Source organism: Cuculus canorus, chromosome Z (assembly GCF_017976375.1).
Source record: "Cuculus canorus isolate bCucCan1 chromosome Z, bCucCan1.pri, whole genome shotgun sequence".
Taxonomy (NCBI): Eukaryota; Metazoa; Chordata; class Aves; order Cuculiformes; family Cuculidae; genus Cuculus; species Cuculus canorus.
Window position 1 is genome coordinate 29,000,626 of NC_071441.1, and position 24,134 is coordinate 29,024,759.

The 24,134-nt window shown below is 39.1% G+C and overlaps 1 protein-coding gene across 9 annotated transcripts in view; it reads left to right on the forward strand.

Moving 5' to 3' along the window:
- Nucleotides 1-13,098: 13,098 nt before the first annotated feature.
- Nucleotides 13,099-24,134, forward strand: part of CEP78 (centrosomal protein 78) — a 29,791-nt gene continuing 18,755 nt past the window's right edge. For 2 of the 9 annotated variants that reach the window (XM_054054549.1, XM_054054553.1), the window contains exons 1-8: nucleotides 13,392-15,689; nucleotides 15,852-16,124; nucleotides 16,351-16,526; nucleotides 17,117-17,189; nucleotides 17,664-17,767; nucleotides 18,530-18,704; nucleotides 20,111-20,224; nucleotides 20,452-20,516. In XM_054054549.1, coding sequence (XP_053910524.1) covers nucleotides 15,872-16,124; nucleotides 16,351-16,526; nucleotides 17,117-17,189; nucleotides 17,664-17,767; nucleotides 18,530-18,704; nucleotides 20,111-20,224; nucleotides 20,452-20,516 — 960 coding nt within the window. In that variant the 5' untranslated portion in view covers nucleotides 13,392-15,689; nucleotides 15,852-15,871. The other 7 variants (XM_054054544.1, XM_054054545.1, XM_054054547.1 and 4 more) reach the window with 7 other exon arrangements.

Consider the following 24,134-nt stretch of genomic DNA (forward strand, 5'->3'; position numbering starts at 1 on the left):
TTTTGCCTCCACTGCTGGAAGCAGATTCCAGTATCTGGCTGCTTGAATGGCCAGAGGCTTCCTTTAAGGTTCCAGCCTAAATGTGTTTGTTCATTGGCTGCTTATTCACCACATAGGGGGCATGGGGATTCCTCAGAACTCTACTCCAGGTTCTTGTCCAGAACCTTCCTTTGGATCCATTTTTAAGGTACTTTCTTATAACTTTTAATTAGTATTTGTTTTCTACTAATTTATTTTCTTGTTTGAAAGGCAGTTATTTGGATCAATAGAACTAGCTCTCCAGTGTTGGACAAATATTGGCCAAATCCCCAATTCTGCATCTTTCTGCTGTTCAGGAAAATGTCTGAACACAGTGAACATACTGCTTTTGATACTGCTTGCATTATTTTTTGGTGGTACAGGAAGGCATTTTTTAAAATAGTAAATCACAGTTGCAGCACCAAAACAAATAATAAGTTTGATTAATTTGCATAAAAACAAAAGGAATATTTCTTATCATCAGACCTCAGGAAAAAAAAAGTTGAACAGTTACTGTCAGCTGTCCGATAAATAAGCAGGGTAAAGCTCTTGATTTGCCACAAAATCAAATGCTAGTCTCTCAACTAACTTGATTACTAGAGCCTAAGATTAGAAAGAAAACTTAACATTAAAGAAAGAGTGAAATAGGATGAAAGACAAATTTGAAAGACAAGTATTGAGCAAATATGGTTCCAAACAGGCATGCCTGTGGGGTTTCCCCCACAGTTGGGTTGGGTTTCCCCAAGAGTTTCTGAAACACTCAGATTAGAGCAGTTGATCCTGGGTCCGTGACTGCTGGGACTAGACTTCACAAGGAAGTCCTGCTGTTACAGTGGAAGAGGCCATGTTAGCTATATATTCGCGACAAGAGCCATCTCACTCAAACCACTTTTCAGGTGCTTTGATTCATTCCCGCATTGCTCTCTCCCACTCTTCTCAGGGTTGCATGCTATCTCTACATGCAGTTTCCCATCTTTCCCATCTTTGCTTTGTGTTGTGGTTTTGTTTTTTTTTTTTAATGAAACCATCACTTGAAAAACACCCAGGTTCTATTTAGTACTTGGTGCAGGATATCCTTACCTTGTACTGTTCTGGATATGCACTCACTGAGTCATTAGCAATACAATCTCTTAGAACTAACTGTGATGGCAACTGTACGTACCTTGTTGTCAAGAGCATTTTATATAAAAAAATCAGGCTGTTACTGCTATTTACTTTCTATATTGGTCATTCATTGTATTTCTAAGTTTGCTTTGCTCTTCTGACCTGGCTAGAAATACAATGCTCAATAGCTGTTTTCTCAATAAGCCTGTTCCTTTCAGAGAGAATTACATTATTATTACCACTTGCTGTATATTGTCTCTGGGAACACTGTTCCTGCTATCTATTTGTGTCTGTTATTCACAGAATCACAGAATGACCTGGGTTGGAAGAGACCCACAAGGATCATCAGGTTCAACTCCTATCCCTGCATAGTACAGCCCCAAAATTTACACCATGTATCTGAGTGCATGGTCCAAATGCTTCTTGAATATTGTTAGGCTAATTTTTATTCAGGTAATAACAGTTATCTTTAAGAATACATGGCCAGTTAAAAAAACCCAAATTTGTGCTTAGTTTTCAGAATAAACCCATTCAAGATTGAGAAGCATTGTGTGCTTTTTATTATCCTGATAGTTAGAATCACAGAATCATAGAATGGTTTGGTTTGGAAGGGACCTTAAAGATCATTCAGTTCCAACTCTCCCTGCCATGAGGAGGGACACCTCCCACTAGACCAGGCTGGTCAAAGCCTCATCCAGCCTGGCCCTGAACATCTCCAGGGGTGCAGCATCCTTGACTTCTCCAGGCAACCTGTTCTAGTGCGTCAGTACCCTGACAGTAAGAGATTTCTTCCTAAGATCTGATCTAAATCTCCTATCTTTCAGCTTAAAACCATTACCCTTTGTCCTATCACTACAATTGCTGATAAAGAGCTCCTCCCCAGCTTTCCCATAGGCCCCTTGAGGTACTGGAAGGCTGCTATAAATTCTCCCTGGAGCCTTCTGTTCTCTACGCTAAACAAGCCCGACTGTCACAGCCTGTCCTGATATAGGAGGTGCTTCAGGCCTCTGATCATTTTTGTGACCCTCTAATCATCTTTGTGGTCCTCCACTGGACCCTCTCCAACAGATCCATGTCATTCCAGTGCTGAGGACTCCAGAACTGAACGCAGTACTCTAGGTGAGTTCTCACAAGAGCAGAGCAGAGGGACAGCATCACCTCCCTTGAGCCAGTGGTCACACTTCTTCTGATGCAGCCCAGGATATTGCTGCCTCATATCGAGCTTCTCATCCACCAGCACCCCAAGCCCTGCTCTTCAGGGCTTGTCTTGATCCATTCTCCTGTATTTGTGCTTGATTGCCTTGACTCAGGTGCAGGACCTTGTACTTGGCCTTGTTGGACTTCACGAGGTTCTCATATGCCCACCTCTCAAGTTTGTCAAGGTCCCTCTGGATGGCATTCCTTCCCTCCAGTGTGTTGACTGTGCCACACAGCTTGGTGTCATCGGCAAACTTGCTTAAGGGTACATCAATCCCACTGCCCATGTCTCCAACAAGGATGTTAAACAACACCAGTCCCAATACTGACCTCACCAGCGTCCACTTGGGCATCAAGCCATTGACCACAACTCTTTGAGTGTGACCATCCAGCCAATTCAGTATCCACTGAGTGGATCCATCAGATCCATATGTCCCTAATTTAAAGACCTATCTAATTTAGAGACCAGAATGTTGTGCAGGACAGTGGTGAATGCTTTGCACAAGTCTGTAAATGATGTCAGTTACTCTTCCCTTATCCGCCAATGCTCTATCCCCATTATAAAAGGCCACCAAATCCACGAGGCACAAATTGTACGTGTATTGTGCCACGTCACTTCTTGAGGCAGGGGCTACACCATGTTCTACAGGGTTCAGTGCCCAGGTGCTGGCAGCAGGGGCCTGTGGGGCTCCTGTGAAGAGTGGCAAGGGCTGCCCAGTGCCACACATGACTGGTTCCAGCTGGCTCCAACAGAACCCCTGCAGGGCAGGTCTGGGCACAGCAACTGAGACAACAGCACACCTGGGAAAGCCTGTTTAGGAAAGGGTAAAAAACACTGCATAAAAACTGTGAAAGAAGTGAGAAAAACATGGGAGAAACAGCCCTGCAGACACCAAGACCAGTGGAGAAGGAGGGGAGAAGGTGAAGCAGGAGCTGGAGCAGAGATTCCCCTAAAGCCTGTGAAGAAGACCACAGTGGAGCAGGTTGTCCCTCTGTTCATCACTGTCAGTGATGAAAGTGGAGCAGATACCCACCTGCAGTCTGTGGAGCAGGTGGTTGTGCTCTGAGGGCAGCTGCAACCTGTGGAGAGGCCACACAGGAGCAAGCTTCTGGCAGGAGCTGCAGCCTGTGGGGGACCCACACTGATGCAGTCTTTTTCTGAAGGAGTGTAGCACATGGAATGATCTACACTGGAACAGTTAATGCAGGACTGTGTCCTGTAGGAGAGACCCCCTGCCACAGCAGGGGAACAGCATGAGGAGGAAGGAGTGGCAGACATGAGCTAGCTGCTCTGGACTGACCGTGAACCCGCATTCCCCTGTGCTACTTGGGGTTGGAGGACATAGACGAGTTGGGAGTGGAGGAGTGAAGTTGAGCCTGGGGAGAAGGAGAGGTGGGTAGGAAAGTGTTTTTAGCTTTTGTCTTTGATTCTTACTTTCATACTCTTTTTTAATTGGCAGCAAATTAATCTTACCCCTGCTGGGTCTGTTTTGCCCATGATGGTAACTGGCAAGCAATTGCCTTGTCTTTATCTCAACCTATGAGATCTTCCTTCTTATTTTGTCTCCCCTTGTCCTACTGTGGAGGAAAGAGCAGCTGGGTGGGTGGGTATCTGGCAGTCAGCCTAGGTCAACCCACTACATACAGCATAGCGCACTAGGCCACATGCCACAGTAAAATTTAGGTCTTTATTAGACTTCTCCGTTGATACTGCAAAATGAGCGGCACTGTATATAAAAACTAAATAATTAAATAATGGCTAAAACTTCCTGCGTCACTATATGATCAAACTGCATAAGAAACAGTGTCAGCATGGTTTGTATCTCCAGTGTTCCTTATGGGTAGGGGAGCTGAACTTGCAGACTACAAGCTGGTGCTCAATAATGTTAATAAAGTAGCATAAAAAACACTGAAGGTACATGATTATATAGTGAATTTATATTCAGCAGCTAACACATGTTGGAAAACACAAACACCATTTGTGTTAGATTATTTTTTCTGCCAGTACAATGATTTATTTATGACTTCTCTAGAGAAAACTGAAATAGAGGGTTGGAGCTGCAAGCAGGAGAAAAGGGCATGAACTGATGTTCGGGAAAACAGTGGAAAAATCTGTGAGAACAGAACAATCTACTTCCAAATTGAGACAGTATTGGCAGCGAAATCCAGGGGAAAAAATATTTACTTGTTGATCAAAAATATTTATATAGGCAATTCTTAGGTACGATCAAACAAACACCATCTCAAAACTAGGACAGTATATTCTATACTCCTACTCCTATATTTCTTTACTCCTAGACTCATATTTCTATACACCCACTCATTTGTTACAGCCCCCTCTTTCTTCCACGTGCACTGACTGTGCTGCCGGATTTGTCCTTTAACATCTGTCAAACAATGAGCCTAAGATTGGCTGGCTGCCAGACTACTATTTTTTCTGAATCAAGCAAATGTTACTGTGTCTTTATATGTCACTGTTATGAAAATGTGTTTGTCCTTGGCTACAGTTCTGAAAAATGTAACTGTTTTGGGAAAATGGGAGGTTTCTGTTAGTGTTTTCTAAATGCCACCAACCATATATACACTGCAGTTAATTGCTAAAGTCCCAGTCTTCCAGTTTCCTATATGACAGTCATTTTGAGAAAATTCAAGCAGAACTCCAGACTTCCTTTTCTTACTGTAACAGATGAAGCCTCCTTATCTATTTTGTGCTCAGTTTTTCAGTTTGGATTGTATTGAATATATGTAAAGTACTAATAATACCAGCTTTGGCTTCCGAAAAACTTAACCCCTCCGAGGATCTTGAACATTAATAATATTAAATTTCTTCCTTAATTTTCTACTTCATCCAAACTGCTTCATCTAGCCAAGTGAATCCAAAACTGTGCTGTTTCAGACTCTTTTAAATAGTTACATATATTAGATTGATACACTGAGTAGTGCTGTCTGGCCTCTGAATCAGCAGCCAGCACAATATCAGAGATTCATGGCAAATAAAAAGAAAAATAATAAGAATAACTTTTATACTAAGAAACCCCATTCTATAATATATTAGAAGCTTTTCTGTTGTCATTTTGTGCTTTCCTTTCTGCAAATCCAGTTCCACTGAACTCATACAAATGGCTCTCTATGAAATGTATGCCAATGGTGCAGACTGCCACAGAGTAGGTTATTTCCTATTCTGTGTTCTGCTTTAAAATTAGCACTCATGGACTTTTATTCTGTTTGACTGCAGAAGTATAAGAAAATTCAGCACTGAAAACACAGAATGATTGATACACGAAAACACAAGTTAAATGCAAATGCTTTTATAACGCTTAACTCAAATTTACAACTCAGGAGGGAGTTCTGAGAGTCATCACAGGTATCTCTTTGAAATCACTGGACCAGAGCGAATTTGCAGCTGAAAGTACAACAGGATGCTGCTAATCACCAAAAGGTGCTGAAAATAGGGTAGAGGCATCTCCTTGTGGCTGAAACCTAGGTGAGCCTGTGGGTTGTATGCACCATGTCCAATTCTGTTTTCTGCATCTCAAGAAGGAAGTAGTGGAGTTAGAGAAAGCTCAGAGAAGGACAACTAAAACAGCCATGCAATGGAACAGCTTCTTTGCAAGCACAAATTAGAAGGATGAGGACTTCAGTTTGAAGAAGATAGGCGTGGTGGAGGGTATGATTGCATTTTACAAAATTACAAAGGTGGTTGCCCAAGTGCATGCAGAACTGTTGCGTACTAAATCCCCCATTTGCAGAACTAAGGGACATTTTATGAAACAACCTGGAAATTTTGTGTATAAAATGAAAGTTCTTACATAGCAGGTATTGAATTTGTGGAACTTGCTGCCCAGAGGCTTGTACAGGCAGACAACATGAACAACTTCAGAAAATGGATTACACAAAGTACTGTGCAACAGGTAAGTAATGGACAGCAAAATGGCAAGGTGTGAAATGTTCTCCCCAACATGCTTAATAAAACATCTGTGGATGCTGGGAGAGTACAAGGGGAGAAGACTACAGACAAGGGACAGGCTTTTGTGCCTACACAATTGTGTTCTCAGCGTGAGGGATGACTGGTTATTGATTCTTATTCATTTCTGAAGATAAATTTTATTCAATTTTCAAAATATTTGATCCCTGACAGTACTGAAATCTCAGTTGGAGATTTTAGAAGTTCGAGTAGACTGTATGAAACAGGCTTAGGTTTTGCTTTATATGTGCTTCATTGTTCTTGAAATCCTATCTTAAAATGTTATCTTTCCATTACTTATCCAACCTTACCTAATTTTAGCTGGAACTTACTGTGCCAAAAAAAATATGAATCTAGCTCTAAGTTAGATAGACTTGCTATGATTTGTTAGCAAACAACTTCTCTCAAGAAGTGAAATTAATTTTGCCTTTTGAAGATTTGCTCGTTCTCTGAGTATTATATTTGGAAGTAATATTCTCCCTGTCATTACAATATAGTCTGCAATGTATTAAATTTGGGTTAAAAGTACGTAATTCCATTCTTTTGTTGCTTTTATGTCTTACACATCATGAAAGTTAAACTGCTTTTATATTGGGAAAGAAAACTGGCTTTGTAAAACATAAAAGGTTCCTTGATATATGTAATTTTTTCTCTTTGGCCTTGCAGAATTATCACGCTTTCTTTCCTTTTCTTTTTGTGTTTTTTTATAACCATTAGGAAGTTACCGATTTCTTATTTGCATTTTAGAAACCTCAGTGCCTGATTCAGTGCCTTGGCTAGATATTTATGAAGTTGAGTGAATTTCTACATGTTTGGTGCTTAGAGGATGCATATCTGGGGAGACATTCATAAGTATAATGTACTAGCAAACCATTTTTCTCAGATGACAGGTGCAAAAGCTGCTTTAGGAAGATCCTTTAAAAATAATCAAAATAAAAAATATGCTTATTAAGAAATTAATGTATAGTTTAAAAACCCAGTAAAAACAGCGCAAATGTTATCTTTAATTTAGAAGAAAAATGTACCTTGAGAATTTACTTTCTTGTGGAAATTCGTAAGCATTACCTGAAAGAACTGTTTTTATAGAAATGTCTAGATTAGGACAATTTCAATGCTTTTGAGATACACTAGAATTTGATTAAAACAAGGAAAACTTCCTGTCCTTTCACTGGATTTCATCCAAGGTTTTCAAAGAATGACCTCCAATTTAGCTGAATTATTTACACAAAGTGATTTGCAAGGAAAATGTAAGAACAAACAAAAAAGGAAAATAACAGCAAATGCTCACTAAAACAATGTAACTTTTAGCGTAATTGGGACTATGTAATGGAATCCTGTTGAAAAAATATAATCCAGATTTTACAGTGGGTTGTCTCCCCAAAAGATCCTGATCTAAAGCCATAAATATACATTTCTCTAAACTTTAAAATTTATGTGCAAGTATAGATGGATATCTATAAAACTAAATAAAAACTTAATAAGGTGAAACTTTAGTTCATCCATGGGAAATGATAGTAAAATATGTATATAATATTACCTCAATACAAAATAATAGATACTCTTTCCAATTGTTTTCATGAAGTTTCAGAAGATTAGGCAATATTTTCTAAAGAAGTTCTGAATGTCTCATTGTTTTGTTATGAACTTTCAATACAGGCCTTCTGCAATTTAATAAAATTAACATTACAACTTTACTTCAGATCAAAACCAAGTGCACATTCATCCAGTTCCAAATACCTTTGTTGATCTTTTAGATCTCTCCTTTTGATAGAAATTTGTATCTATAAATATAAAATGGTTTGGATTACTCTGATACAAAATCTGTCAAATTCAAAGAGGAACTATGCAAGTATGCAAAAATTCAGAGTCTGAGCAAGCTGCATTTAATGTCACATGGGGACTTGCCATTAACAAACAATCAGAAAATCATTATATATTGAGTAAAATGTCAGAAGTGATTAAACTAGGAATGATGGAAAGCTGAACAGAACACATTTATTATTGTAATCATGCATTAAATATTTGATGCATTAATTCAATTTCATTGGCTTAATTGGCTTAATCCCTGTATAGCTAAGTATATGTCTGGCAATGAAAGCTACGTAAGAACCACATCCTGCTTCATCCTGTTGCTGCTCCTAGATTTCTCTGCCTGATCTTCAGGTAAAGGTGTGCAGGCATTCAGCGGGAATATCTGGTTGTGCCAAGCAGTGCCAAGTACATTAGCTAGCTGGACATCTTGGTTCACATCTATGCCTCTTGGGAGACATTTTATCTGGAAAATTCTATGTTCTTAAGGCATTAGGATCCCCTTGCAATACTATCTCATGCATTAATACTGCAAAGTAGGAATGAGGATAGACAGTATTCCTCCTTTCAACCACTTAATTCTACGTGATTGAGTGTTGAGTGACGTTTCATCAGCAGATAGAAAGTATATCTGAAAACTACTCTAATGAAAACCTATGTTTTCTATTCTTCTTCAGCACTGATATTCAGAATTAATATATATTTCAAAATTAGTATAAAGTAATTACTGCTGTTACTATAACTTACTCCGGCATCTCAGTCTGTGCAGGTCTTTATAGTGAATCAAAACAGCATGACTGGCTTTGTGCAATGAAGCCTAGGAAATGGTTCTCAGGCTAGGAGACAAACTAAGGTCAGTAACAGTCAGCTGAAAGTGCATTATTTTCTCACACATTCATTGTATCATAACTTTTACCTAGTTAATTATGTTTCAACAGGAAAAAAAAGATGTTATTTAACATATATTATTTTACATATTTAATTCATATTCTTACATATACAATTATTTATATTCTTATAGATACAATTGTATAATTATACACATATATGTTATGTATTTTATAATATATATATAAAATAGGTGTTATTTAATATGTCATATATTTCAGAAAATGGGAAATGATGTTGCTATTTTTGTTCACACTATCTTTTTATATCCTTCACATTCATTTTCTAGTTATTTCCTAACTTTAGGGCATTTAATTTTCAGAGTATTTTTACACTGTAGCTTCTTGTTAAAGTTGTAATATATGACTGTCAGTATGTATATGATTAACCGATCTTACATGATTGTCAGTGCAGCTTAGAGGGGAATAATGACTTATTTTCTAAGACTTTTGTACCTAGATGGCTGGTTTTGTTAAAAAGCAATTTTGAAAACAGAAAAGAAAAAAATTAAAAGGGAGACAATGAATGGTAAGTAGAGACAGAGAAAAGGTTTTCTGTACATATCTGACAGTGAGAGGGAAAGAAGTAACAAAATTATACTGCAGGCCAGAAACTGAGCTTTTGAGAACACAAAAGAAAGCTAGTGGTAGGCAAAAGGATAAAAACCCCATCTCCACTAAACAATTTCTGCTTTGCATTCAGACTTCAGCACATGGACTTGGAGCTTGCACTCTACTGAAAAAGGGTGCCAGTCCATGGAATGGATGGCCTGGCTGGGTATTGCAGGGAGAAAAGAACTGAATCTATTTGGTCTATATCCAGCTCAAGACTTCTAAACCAAAGAATATTTACTCTTGCATTCTCAGCATTTTTCTTTTCCCCTCCTTAGTCTGTAAGTATTTTATGCTTACATTGTAGCCTACTTTCTCCTTTGCTTTCAGGCTGTCCAAAGTGTGTTTCTGTAATACTGCTTCAGCCTCAGTGCCCACTCCATGTTTCAAGAGTTTTTCAGGAATTGCTTATTATCAGAAGAACTTCTTTCTTTATACCAAGCTTTGTACCTCTTTGGATCTCTTAGTGTGCCTTACTGTGAAAATTCACAATGACTCTTTTTTTTTAACCTGACATGCCTCTGGAGTGCCCTGACTCAGACACTCAGAATTTGTGATTCATTGTACATGTTTCATATGGGCTAAAGAGCCATGTCCTGTTACAGTATAGTGCAAATAACACTGTGCACTTGCCATTATACAATCATATGCATCCAAGAAAAATATGATAAAACTGCCTGATGACACAATTAAATAATTATTTCCTCCCTGCCTTAAGCAAAAGATTTACCAGCTCTACCAATACGTATTTGCTCGAGGAACATTGCCACCTAGCAACAAAGTATCCTCTCAGGCTTCTGGACAAAAGCTATAAAGAACTGCCTTAGCAGCAGCTCTTAAAGCTTTTCCAAATAGTTTTGGAAATTTTGGTTTTGTCCTTTTTCCACTTAGCATTCAACGCCAGCTGGCATTCTGCATAACAGAGGAAAATTGCTAGCTATTCAGTCTTGGAAGCAGACTTTAAAAGGCTAGATACAGAAATTTAAACCAAACCAAACCAAAACGACAAAATGTTAAGCTGTTCCTTTAACATATTCTTTGCAGTAGGGGATAACGTGGAAGAAAACCAGCCAAGCAGGATATCTGCTAGGCGTACTCATAAAGCCAAGAGAAAATATCTGCTGCCTGCTCACTGATAGGGTACAGGGCAGAGCCCTTTATTTTTTTTCTTACTGATGCCTCTAAGAAAGCTAACATTGGCTACAGTGAGACTGACAAAAGCTTCTAGTGTTAAATTAGATTAAAATTTAAAAAAAATTAAAAAAAAAGTTAAAATTAAACAAACAAAATCCAAAGAGCATATGGCCTAGAAAGATACAGGAAGAAAACAGTGAGAACAAGAATTAGTTTAAGAAATTCAGCAATATGATGACTGGTGAGGAAGATGGCATTTGCCAAAGTGACAGAATTAGGTCTGGTTCGGAACTGCTCTCTAAAGCATAGACAGCTGGTATATCACATAATCACTTAATATTTTTGAAGATCTAAAACAGTAATGGCAACTGTTTCTGACTGGGAAAGCAAGAAATGGTCATAGTCATGATCACAAAATACAGGATATTTTACACACAAATGAGAAATCTAGCCAAAGAGAAAACATAGATCACTACATTAAAAAAGTACAAATCTCATTTTTTAAGGCTTCACTGACAAAATTAAGTAAATAGCTTTCAAAATGTTGTCAGAATACTGTCAGAAGTGCTCTGCAGAGAATGACTGAACATGAATAAATGAAATACAGCAAAATGGCTTATTCCATACCCTGAAATATATGTTTTTACAAGCATCTAATATACGTTACATGCTTAAAAATATTTAAATCCTATTTTAACTGTAGAGAGTTACTAAGAAATAAAGAGTATTAATTATTGCTTCTATACTGAGCAACAAATAGATGCAAGAAATGAAGAAAGGCTATTAAAAATGCATTGTATTAGTATCTTGTCTGCCACTAATAGAGTAAATCAGCCCCTTTTCTAGTGTTCTGAGTATTGTTAAATCTCAACTGTGGCAAACAGTTAATTGTCCAATACATTTATTTTCCATCTTCTTTCTACATTGAATACCTGAGACTAGTGTAACTATCTGAAAGTCTGTGAGCACCGATGAGAATGGAATCCTTTCAAATGTTAGAAAGATAACATGTCTTTTTTATCATTTGCAAAATAAGTGAGAGTGTAGTACATACCCTGTTCACATAACAGTGTGGTTCAGGCTGAAGTAGTCATAGCTTCCTCATTTGTTGTTTTTTTTTTTTTTTTTTTTTTTTCCTGGAAATCTAGTACAATTCTTGGATGATAATATTTTATTAAATATTTTAGCAACTGATCAAATATCCAAACTTTTATGTTATTTTCAAAGCAAACAATTGCTGTGAAAACCCTACAAAGACTAGAATGAAGAATAATACATCAGCTATACATTCATCATTACACATATTACAGCTGCCTACTGCATAAAGCCTGAATTTATAGCTTACGCAATGATTCGTATGCAGAGAAAATTTTTTATACTTCTTTAGTAGCCAGCCCTTTTGGCAGATCTGTGTTGTGTGTACCAAAATTTGACTTAGAAAAAAAAAAAAAATTAAACTTTAGAGGAGTAAATAGAATCAAGAGCAAAACCAATGAGTCAATGCTCAGGAAAGGGGCACTTAGTATTATTTTTCAAAGAAAACAAAGTCCAGTAGCGAACAACTTGCCACAGGCTTTTTGCAATATTATGAATTTCAGCTTTGGAGATGTCCATTTGCTGACAAGACAAATTCTCTTTTAATTATAATGTAATTGTGATCTATGCAGTCTGCTGTTTTAGAAAACCAGTGTGATTGTTTCAAGGCTATATCCAATAAAGAACACAGATAATAGTCCTGACATGCCACAAAATAACAAAAGCTATATTAACAGTCTAATCACTCTTCATCCTGCTTTTATTTCAGGCTTATTCTTGGTGCACAACACATGACTAATCAATTGCATACGGATAAATGTTTCATTTGCATGGCAGTGACACTGCTGCTGTAATTAAAACTTCATCTTGAAATCCTGGTCTCTACAGACAACAGCATAATTGATACTGAAATTGACAACAAAATGCAAGGATGGAGAGTCTCCAATATACGATGTCTGCAAACACCAGGTCTGTCCATCCTGGAATCTTCACAGATGCTTCTTTTCATAGCTTGAAATGTACAGCCAAGTTACTGCTTCTAAAATATCATACCAAACATGTTAGATTAATTTTCCAAATAAAACAGGGACGTGCCTAGAAGTTCTGAAAAGAGAACTTTTAAAGTAACCAACTCGCTCATCAGCTCGCAGCCACCCCTCTCTTAAGCAGCTGATGTCCCTATCCACAAATGATTCTGGGGTCAGCGCATGGACACCTGCGGTGTTTTGCCTCAAACGGCACCTTTTCCCGCCGCCCCCCACCGGAGCACCTCTCCTCGCGTGTTTTAGAACCCAGCGTTTTCCCGCCCGCCGCCACAGCAGCGGCATCTCCTGGGCGCGCGGGGCGCCCGGCAGCGGGATGCCCCGCCCCTCCCGCGCGGCGCCTGCTCCCCTGCCCAACGCCGCGCCTCCGGCGCGCGACGGCTGGGGTAGGACGGGGCTGCCCTGCTGTTGGCGCGGCCATTTTGAATGTGGGAAGGCAGGAGGAGGCCGGGGGGCGGGGGCGCGGAGCCGTGGTAGCGGCCGGTGAGGGGAGCGGAGTCACCGCAGGGCCGGGAGGGCGAGTAGGGGGCTGAGGGAGAGCAATTCGGGATAGGTGGGACCGGGCGGTGGGGGGAGAGAGAGTGTCTGTGCGACTGTGTGTCTGTGCGACTGTGTGTCTGTGCGTGTGACTGAGAGACTGTGTGTGTCTGTGTCACCGTTCCCTCCCCCCGGGAGGCTTCTCTGTGGCCTGGTGGAGTCAGTTGGTCTGGTTAGCCTGGAGGAGACTTAGGGAGCTCCTTATAGCATTTTGCTGCTTCCTCACAAGGGGAGCAGCAGGCACTGATGTCGCTGGTGGGCGGCGGTAGGGCCTGAGGGAATGGCAGGAAGATGTGCCAGGGGATGTCTGGGTTGGATATTAGGAAAAGGTTCTTCACCCAGAGGGAGGGTGGAGCACTGGAATAGGCTCCGCAGGGAAGCAGTTTTGGCACCAAGCCTAACAATATTCAGGAAGTATTTGGACAATGCACTCAGACCCATGTTGTAAAGTTCGGGAGTGTCCTGTGTAGGGACAGGAGTTGCACTTCGTGATACTTATGGGTCCCTTCTAACTCAGGTCATTCTGTGGTTCTCTGGTGGCTGATGGCAAGCAGCACAATGCCCAGCTGGTGCCGGTTCAGTGGTGCGCGTTGTTGAGGAAGTAGAGTGCTTAAGTAGGTCCCTGAGTTGGTGGCAATACCAAGTGGGTGAAATGTAAAAACCTAGTTCTACCGCCATTATAACGAGAATTGTTTATTTGCTTGTGTTATACAGTTAAATACAGTGGGCCAGCAGATTAAATGAAATTGTGTTTAGACTCAGCATAGCACCAAGCTGTGCTTGATATTTATTAAGTGTACAAGCGGTGCACAGCAAAGGTTTCTGCATGTGTCTAGCTGTTCTGGTGAGGATGCTGTTCTGTGATCTGAGTTCTTTTGCTGCCCTGTAAATTTGCCCAGCAGGTGGTTTTTTTTTAATCACTATAAACTTACAGCTTTCTAAAAACTCCTAGCATGGAACTAGATTTCTCAGTTTTGCTATGTGCTTTGTTTCTTTTTATACTTTTATAGTTTAGTCACCAGGTAATATCATTTGATGTCTCCTTCCGTCTGTGTTGAATGAGATAGTAAGTTATCATCCCCTGTGTAAGTTCACACAGCCAGTCTGGGTATTCTGAGGTTGTACCAGATGAACTTCCATGTGGAACAGTTCTACTTTACATAGCTGTTTCTCAACTGGAAGTTTTTATGGGTCTGATTAGTTTGGCCCTTTTCCTTTCTTGTTGCAAGTGTGTTAAGTTTAAGTGCTAGGGCTAGAAGCTGCTTTTTTTACTTTATTTGGAGGCGTGGTATTCTGGTGATGTAGTGAAAACCACTGTGAAAGAATATTGCTTAAGTTCTGGAGAGAAAAGGGTAATGTGTTGTGCATTGATACGTCCCCTGATGTCAGTGGCACTTTTCAGCTTCAGAAAATGGCCATCAATCATGTTGGATTTTAATTTAGTAGTTTCTGTTCCTGTGGCCACAGTATGTTTGTTATCTAATGCTGGTAAATCAGAGCTAAAATAAATGAAATAAAAGGGCATAGAAGAACCATTTAGAGTTTCTATTCCAATTCCTACTACAGTTTCAGTAATCCAAATATGAATAATGTGATTATTTTTTTCTAAATTCTTAAAAATGTTTATCCTCACATATTTGCGCATATCCAGTAATTCTTATCCCATGTTGACATACAGAGTGTCTCAGAAGATCACCTGAAGCTTTCTAGTCTGTGACAATGTGAAGGACTGTTTGCAATGTGAACAATGTTTGATACCCATATGAGATACTTCATGTTATCTTGAGCAGTAAATAAATAAATAGATAAATAAATGGATCCTCTAAATATACTGGTGAATATTCCTATTGAGACCATGGAATTATTTACTCTTAATAGTTGTACCATAGCAATATTTAGAGATTATAGTTGGGAGTTAGTATTGTTTTGCTGCATGGATACTAACGTGTAACAAAAACATATACCTGAGAAGTGCTTTCCTAAATTTACTAGGATAAGTATATAAAGTATGAGATAGCAAAAATATTTAGGAAAACATGCATATTTCATTCAGTATGAGTATTTAGACTTTACATTGAAGTAGAAGAGAAACTCACAACTAGTTCTGTATGGAATAGTCAATTGTATCCCTTGGTGTTGCATCCGGGAGTGCTGAAGGCTTTAAGGAGCTTGCAAACCCTGATACTACAAAATTAAATTTTACAAGGAAAACAAGAACTTTACAGCAGTTAATGCTTGAACGTTGGGCCTTTTGTCTTTTAGGTATACTTATTTGTGTTGGAGGATACAAATACAGGTGTGTTGATTGGCTTTCACACCCTTATTCATCCAGCTGTACTTGCACACGTGGTGAGCATCACAAGGCATCGATGTTTTAGCTGCCACATCAAAGATGTTTAAATGCTATACAATACACATGAACGTTATTTGTGTTTTGGGTATGCATGTTGAATTGAGACTGTATTGCAAAATCAATTCTACATTGGAATTTTTTCCCCCCCCTCATTTTAGAGTGACATCGCATAAAAGAAATGATTGAATCTGTAAAAATAAGAAGACAGTGCATGCTGGATTTCTACTCGCATTATGAACATCTTTGTGCTCTTGAAGGCTCTGTCCCACTGAAAGCTGTGAAGGCTAACGTGACTCAGGGTGCTCTTGATATAATTGTAGATCGCATCAAAGCTGCTGATTGGGTGCCAATTCTGAATGCTATCAGGCCTAATAAGACTCTGATTTCTATTGGAATAAGAAGTTTTCATCAACAGAGTCTTGGAGAATCAGGTTTGTAGTCACGGCTGTAAAATATAAGTATGTTGATGTATGCATGTCAGAAGTTGTTGCAGAAAAGTTTTGTGTGATAGCATACACTGGGGGAAGGAATGGTATTACCTGAGGAATCACATATTTCTGTTTTCAAAAAGCAGCAAAAAACCAAGGAGTGATTATGATGGCTTTTAAGTTGATAGGGACTGGATTTTACTGATGTGTAATTTTTATTGCTTACTAGGTGTTGAAAGATACAAAACTTACTTTAGAAGAAGAATTCCAGCAATTCGATCAAAAGACTTGACTGGCCAACTGTGCAAAGCTCTCAAGTGCTGTCTTAGTATATCAGATGTACTAAAAAAATTAGAACTGCAGGGTTTGCTTCTGAGGGAGAGAGATCTAATGCTTTTAACAAAGGTGAGAGTATATTAGTATACAAATAAATGGAAAATATGCTTAGAATGTAGAGAAGTAGGAACTTCATTTTATAAATATTTGTCACCGATGAGAATGTTCTCTACTAAGATATCTTTGTACTGTGACTCTGCTGAGAGATCTAATATAACCTAGTCTTGCTGAACCTGTCAAAACCCTCTCTTGCCCTGATGCGTGAAGAATTTTATTGTTAGGGTCTTAGCAATATCTCTGCCATGTGATTGGGCTGTGTAACTTGTACTTGTGACTGAAACTACTGTACATGTACATGACGGAAGGAAGGTTTTGAAACAGCAAGGACGTAAAACCAGGTCTTCAACATGTGTTATTGGAAGACTGCAGTTCATTTGTGAGTGGGTTCTGGTAAAGGAGGTTGCCGCTTGTTGCCCATAGGCATTGGCTCCTCTTGTGCTAAAGAGATGAAAGGTTGGCTTGTTTTGACCTTTCTCTGAACCTTCTAGAGTTTTGTGCAGGGAGTATAGAGAGTTCTGAATAGTTTTGATGACTTGATCTTTAATTTTGTGGTTTTTTTTCTTTTCAAGCCACTTAACAAACTTTTTTTTATTCCGAAGGGCTTGGCCACAGCATCATCTCTACAGAGTGTCTCTTTAGCCCACTGTCCGATTGGAGATGGAGGATTAGAAAGTAAGTTCAGAATTGAAAGTGTGTAAATATGCTTTTCTCTTTTTCAGTCTGTTAGATAGTTATTTTTTTCAGCATTTCCATTCGTGTTTAAAATTTGTATATAGTGATTAAAATAATTAAAATAATCATCACTTTATTGTACATGACTTAACTACATATAGAGACTTGGATTTCTCACTTGGTGCTAGTAAATAGCCATACTACTTCATAATGATGTTTATATTTTATTTAAAACAACAAATTGAAATAAAATATGTTCCGGCTTGTTCAGATAGTGTTTGCTGAACTTTTGAGTTAGATATACATGGTCTTATAGAACTTTATCTAAAACATGCTTTGTATTTCAATAACAAGTTCTTTGTCAAGGCTTTTGCCTGTTAAAGCTGATTCAGCTTCTTAATGTGGCAGTGAAACAGTGTGTTCTCATAGTCTGGCTGTGATGTGTGTAGATAACATGCCTGCTTTTGTTTTCAGCAATCTGTCAGAGTATAAAGAATTCAGCTACTATCAGATACGTAAACTTCACAGGATGCAACCTCACATGGCGAGGGGCAGAACATATAGCAAATGTATTGAAGGTAATTTAATCAGCTTTCTTAGAAACAAATCTTAACAAGAACTTAAATATATTTTTTTCTGCTACTTTCAAGCTTTAAATCAATCAAAGCACTTTGTGAGCAGCATATGTGAGTACTGCAGTTAAGTATGTGAGCAGTCCTTCTAAATTTTGTGACTTTGTGTGCCAAAAGTAGCTTTGTTTAGTGGTGTGGAATTTAAATGTGGTATTTCTTAGTAAATATCAGTTAAACAAATAACAATTTGGACTAATATTATTTCTATAAATGGGGATTGGGGTATAAATGTCTGAAACCTTTAGGGGAGGGCTTCTTTCACTGTCACAGATTTTGAAAGAATGTCTTAAGTATTCTTAAGCATTGGTTAAAAATACTTGAGTTTACCATTTAGAAGCTACTAATTAACTGATCAGTAAGCTTGCGACTAGTACAATAGTCTAATGTTAACATTAGTTTGCATGAAAGCACATTATTTCCTAGTGTCTATTCCCTATTCTAGATGCATTGAAAGTGTCTTATCTGCCGAAAGAACATAATAAGATGTTTTGTAGACATTTAATTGCATATTGGATGATCAGAACAAACATGACTGAACTGTAATGTTTAAAAATTACTTGTGTTTCTTGAACTTAGAACTGGTATAACTGCTTCTTATATCAGCACTCAAGCTATTAAACGTCAATTTCAAACAAAAATAACTTGTGATCTTGTCATCAATAATGGCTTTGCCTTTGCAATTGCCTAACAGCGTCTTTGTTTGCAAAGCATCAGGCAATGAAAAGACATGGTGAAGCTTGGGCTGAAAGCCTGCGTTACAGGAGACCTGACCTTGACTATATGACTGGCTTGAGACGGATTACTTTCAACTGCAACATGCTTGTTGGAGATGGAGGAGCGAGTGCCTTTGCAGACTGTCTAGGAGAGGACCTTTGGCTAAAAGGTATTGTGAAATATTGACTCTTAAGACAATGGCAGTGGGAGGCAGAAAACTTAAAATCATCAGTTATAGCAAATGTGGTCAGAAGGGTAACTCACTGTTTAGCTAGAAAAGTGTAATAGTTTTTTTCAAAAAAAATATCTCTTCCTCTTTCGAATTGTGTAACTGTCTGAATACTATTGTGTAGTCTAGTATTGTCCACTAGTATTTTGGAGAAGTAATTTGTTCTATAGTATATCTGTACAGAATGACTGATGGTGGTGGTGTAAGTCATAGCATTCTGTACATGGAATCAAATACCTGCTGAAATTGTTTTATTGCTTGAGCCAAGTGTACAGATAACATCCATATTGATGGAAGTGGTTCAGATTAGACAATACTTAAGCAAACAGAATGTCAAGAAGTCCACAGGTGCTGATGGGATGCATCAACAAGTAGGCAGAGACTTGCAAACAGGTGGAGAAAGGGAGGTAATCCTTCCCCTCTGCTTGGCACTGGCGAGGCCACACCTGGACTCTTCTGTACAGGAGACCTGGAGGTGCTGCAGGATGAAGGGACTGGAGAGGCTGAGGGAACTGGGGCTGTTTATCCCGGCGAAGGCTCAGGGTGGGTCTCCTCAAGCAGAAGAAGACTGTACAGAAGATGGAGCCAGGCTCTTTCCCATGGTGCCTGGTAACATGACAAGAGGAAATGGGCACAGATTGAAACACTGAAGATTTCTTCTGAACCTCAGGAAACGTTTTCTTAACTGTGAGGGTGATGAACAGTGGCAGAGATTTCCTAAAGCTGTTGTTGAGTCTTCATCCCTGGAGGTCTTTAAGTGCTGTCTGGACATGGCCATGGGCTTTAAGAGAGCCTGCTTGGGCAGGGACATTCAGCAAGCTGACCTCCAGAAGTCCTTTCCAATCTCAGCCGTTTTGTGATACTGTGCCTGCACAACATGAAATAAATGCCAAAGCTATGATAGTACTGTTTCATGGTGACCGCGTAACTAACTGATATGTGCAAACAACGAATTTCTAGAAGCATTAATTTGGATTTCTTTTACTGGAGTCATGTGTTTTTGTGTATGTTACCTTGGGCAGTTAAATTAATTGGTGTCTGGAAATAGTATGTCTACTAGGTTCTGTCAATAACAGTGATTTTAACTGTGATTTTTATATTCCTTCCTCTGCAGTTGTTTGAGTTGTTTCTTAATGTTCATCAGTAATACTGATACAAATTTCTAGTTTTCTTCTTTGAAAGTGGTGTTCTTGTCTTTACACGTGGCTGTTATCATAATGTCCTCTTTTTCTCATGCTTCATGGTCTACAAAATGGATGTTTTCAGCAAGTGTGGATTAACTGTGTTAGTTACTGACTGCCGAATGTGCCACTGAATATTTTTTTTTACCTCCTTAAACATTTTAGCACTTGATTTGCAGCAGTGTGGAATATCCAATGAAGGAGCAAGATCATTATTAGATGCTCTTCAAACTAATACAACATTAGTGGTACTTGACATAAGAAAAAACCCATTAGTCGGTATGTATGTGTATCTACATTTGTCCTCTTTGTGATTTTTTTTTTTTTCAGTAACCGGGGGGGAAAAATGAACTGCTTTTAAGGAAAAAAACCCACAACAGTATTTAGCTAAATATTTTTAAAATAGGGGAAGGGAGCAGGGTAGGTAAAGCCTATTCAACTCTCTGTTTGCATAAATACTTGTTTTATGCAGGAAGTTCTTAATTAGCTATTTTAATTTATTCTAGATCACGTTATGATGAAAAACGTTATTGAAAGAGTTCTTATGAACGGAACTAGTGCTAATTCAGAGGTATGTCTTAGCCATTTTGGAGTGAATTTGGAGTTCTCTTTGTAGCTGCTGTTGTATTTTTATTTTATTTTTTTTTAAAGGACAGCTTTGCTCAGAATAAATCTGAAACAGCTCTTCTGGTTATAAACAGAAGTCTGACTCTTCGACAGTTTAGAAAACAAACACTGTGAAGGGGAAAAACTAAACACAGGAGCAGCAACCTGTTATTGTATTGGGCATTTTGTATGATTTCTTGTTTAATTTAAGATGAAATAAATCATAAAATCAGGATATCCATTTAATGAAAAGAAAAATGGAAATGTGTGCTTATATACTTGGGCATTATCATAGAAAATCAAGTAAATATTGCTGCTGAACTACTGGAAGGCTTTCTACTACACATGAGTTTCTTGTTATCAAGGCAATAATAACATTTCATTAAAAAGCAAAGGAAATTGCAATTTAAAATTTTAAACTTAATTTATATTGGAACTTATTTACTTGCCAATAATGTACAATGTTAAGTTTTCTTTAAGTTACTCGAGACTGTCCTTTCTGATACTATACATCTAAGAAATCAGAATATATTTACAGTACCCCTTGCCATCGTTATCTAATAGATAGAGTTTACAGAAGTGCGCATAAACTATCTGGACCACTTATGATTATATACACAATTTAAATACTGAGTCTTTTATTTACAACTCAGAAATCAGATTCAACTCCCAAAAGAGACAGCAAACAAATCAGTGTACTCTTGTTCATGCTTTTACAAAGCTGTGACAATCCTGTTTCTTGTTCTGGTACTTACTGATTGCTCTTTTGATTTTGAACAGGCTTAGAAGTTGGAGCTGTGGATCTGTAGGGACTGTCTAATAAACTGGGAAGCATGTGTGTAGAATTGCTTGAGGATTAATACAGTTCCCCACTTCAGTTTCTTGAAAACTCTTTGAGAGAAATTGAGGTTGGTTATAAAGGAATACCATTTCTCCTTTGTAGACCCAGTCAATTCTTGCAAAATGTTGCAGGGATCACAGGAAAATAGCATCTCCCCAAGGTCATAGAATCACTAGATTGGAGAAGACTTCATAGATCATTAAGTCCAACCATTCCTGACTAAACTATGTCCCTGAGCATCTCATCTACCCGACATTTAAAATGTCTCCAGGGGTGGTGACCCAACCACCTCCCTGCGCAGCCCCTGCCAGTGCTGATGACCCCTTTTGTGGAAGTTTTCTTCCTAATATCCAGGCTGAACGTCCTCTGGCGCAGCTTGAGGCCATTCCCCCTTGTCCTATCCCCTGTCACTTGGGAGAAGAGGCCAGCACCCACCTCTCTACAACCTTCTTTCAGGTAGTTGTAGAGAGCAATAAGGTCTCCCCTCAGCCTCCTCTTCTCCAGGCTAAACAACCCCAGTTCCCTCAGCTGCTCCTTTTAAGACTTGTTCTCCAGCCCCTCACCAGCTTTGTTGCTCTTCTCTGGACATGCTCCAGAGCTTCAACATCCTTCTTGTAGCAAGGGGCCCAGAACTGAACACAGTACTCAAGGTGCGGTCTCACCAGTGCCGAGTACGGGGGCAGAATAACCTCCCTGGACCTGCTGGCCACTCCATTTCTGATATAAGCCAAGAAGGCATTGGCCTTCTTGGCCACCTGGGCACACTACTGGTTGATGTTCAGTCGGCTGTCAATCAACACCCCCACGTCCTTCTCCAGGCAGCTTTCTAGCCACTCTTCCCCTAGTCTGTAGCACTGCACTTGGGGTTGTTATGCCCCAAGTGCAGGACTCAGCAGCTGGCCTTATTGAACCTCATGCCATTGGTCTCAGCCCATTGATCCAGCCTGTTCAGATCCTTTTGCAGAGCCTCCCTACCCTCCAGTCTCCAGTAGATCGATACATCCTTCCAGCTTAGTGTTGTCTGCAAACTTGCTAAGGGTGCACTCAATGCCTTCTTCCAGGTCATTGACAAAGATGTTGAACAGGACTGGACCCAGTACTCAGCCCTGGGGAACTCCCATTTACCACCACTCTTTGGTCCCGGCCATCCAACCAGTTTTCCATCCAGGAGAACGTGCACATGTCCAGGCCAGTGGCAGCCAGTTTCCTAAGCAGAATGCTGTGAGAAACTGTGCCAAAGGCTTTACAGAAGTCCAAGAAGACTACATCCCAGCGTTTCCCTCATCCAGTAGTCAGGTCACCTTGTCATAGAAGGTGATCAGGTTAGTTTGGCAGGACCTGCCTTTCATGAATCCGTGTTGACTGGGCCTGATCACCTGGTTATCTTGCATGTGATGTGTGATAGCACTCACCTGTTCCGTGACCTTCCCCAGCACTGAGATCAGACTGACAGGCCTGTAGTTTCCCAGATCCTCCCTATGACCCTTCTTGTAAATGGGTGGAACATCAGTCAGCCTCCAGTCAAGTGGAACTTCTGCAGTCGGCCAGGACTGCTGGTAGATGATATAAAGGGGTTTGGCAAACACGTCTGCCAGCTCCTTCAATACCCTCATGTGGATCTCATCTGGCCCCATAGACTTGTGAATGCTCAAGATGATTAGAAAGTTGAACTGTGAAAAGAAGCAGCTCCCATAGGCTGAGATCTCTCAGTTTGAGACATTTGTTTTATATATATCCGGGTAGTGCAGTCTCCTGTGTCTTATTGATTATAGTAGTAATTCACTGTACTTAGTTAACAACAGGAATGAAAAAGGACCGGCATTAGTTTGTTAAATAAATTCTTCCATGAATAAAAACAGCCTAGATACATTATTTCATAAACTCTATGTGTAGACTGTTGTAAATAGCACTTTTTTTTTATCATGGGAACAGTGCAGACACTCAAAAAAGGGATAATCCACCTGTTTAGCAAGATGAATCCTAACATTTGATGTTGAGGTTAGTATTCTTTTAATAATGAAACATTCACTACCCTGATCTAGGATTTAGAGTTGTTTTTTGAGCCCAGTTAAAAAAAGCCTCAGTTAAGTTTCTTTGAGGTAGTGTCTTGATGTGCTCTACAGTGAAAGTAAGCCCTGTGGGGTTTTGTTGTGTTATGTGTGGGTGTTGGTAATGTGTTGTTTTTGGGGGGGTGGGGTTCTTGGCTTTTTTTAGGAAATTCAAAATTGGGGAGTAAATTATGAGGACAAATTAATGATGACAAACAGTTGGTCATTATACTCTGTTGCAAGAACTGTTTCCTTATTCTGTCACTAGTCAAAATTCAGCTGTATGATTTAAAAAAACCAAAACAACAGCTTATAAGTAAAAACAATTTAAGAGTGTATTTGCGAGAGTGCTAGGGACGTACTCTAAATTATGGATGTAACTAACATTGGTTCTTTCTATTTTTAACAAGTTTTAGCATAATTAAAAAATTTCAGTGTATTTTTTTCCAGATCTTCCATGATTTTTTTTATGGAGCATCCATTATTGACTGAGTTCACAGATTGGAAGAAGCAATGTTTATTACTTGTAGCTCAAGCTTGTCAACGGAATACAGTCATTTAGCATGTACTTTGCTTTCTTTTGTCATCTATGTACTGCCTCCAAACCTTTGAGGTTTTAAAAGGATTTACTGGTCCATTTTTTGTAGTGGAGAAAAGCATGGATATCTGTCTTTGAAATTATTTGATGTAGTAG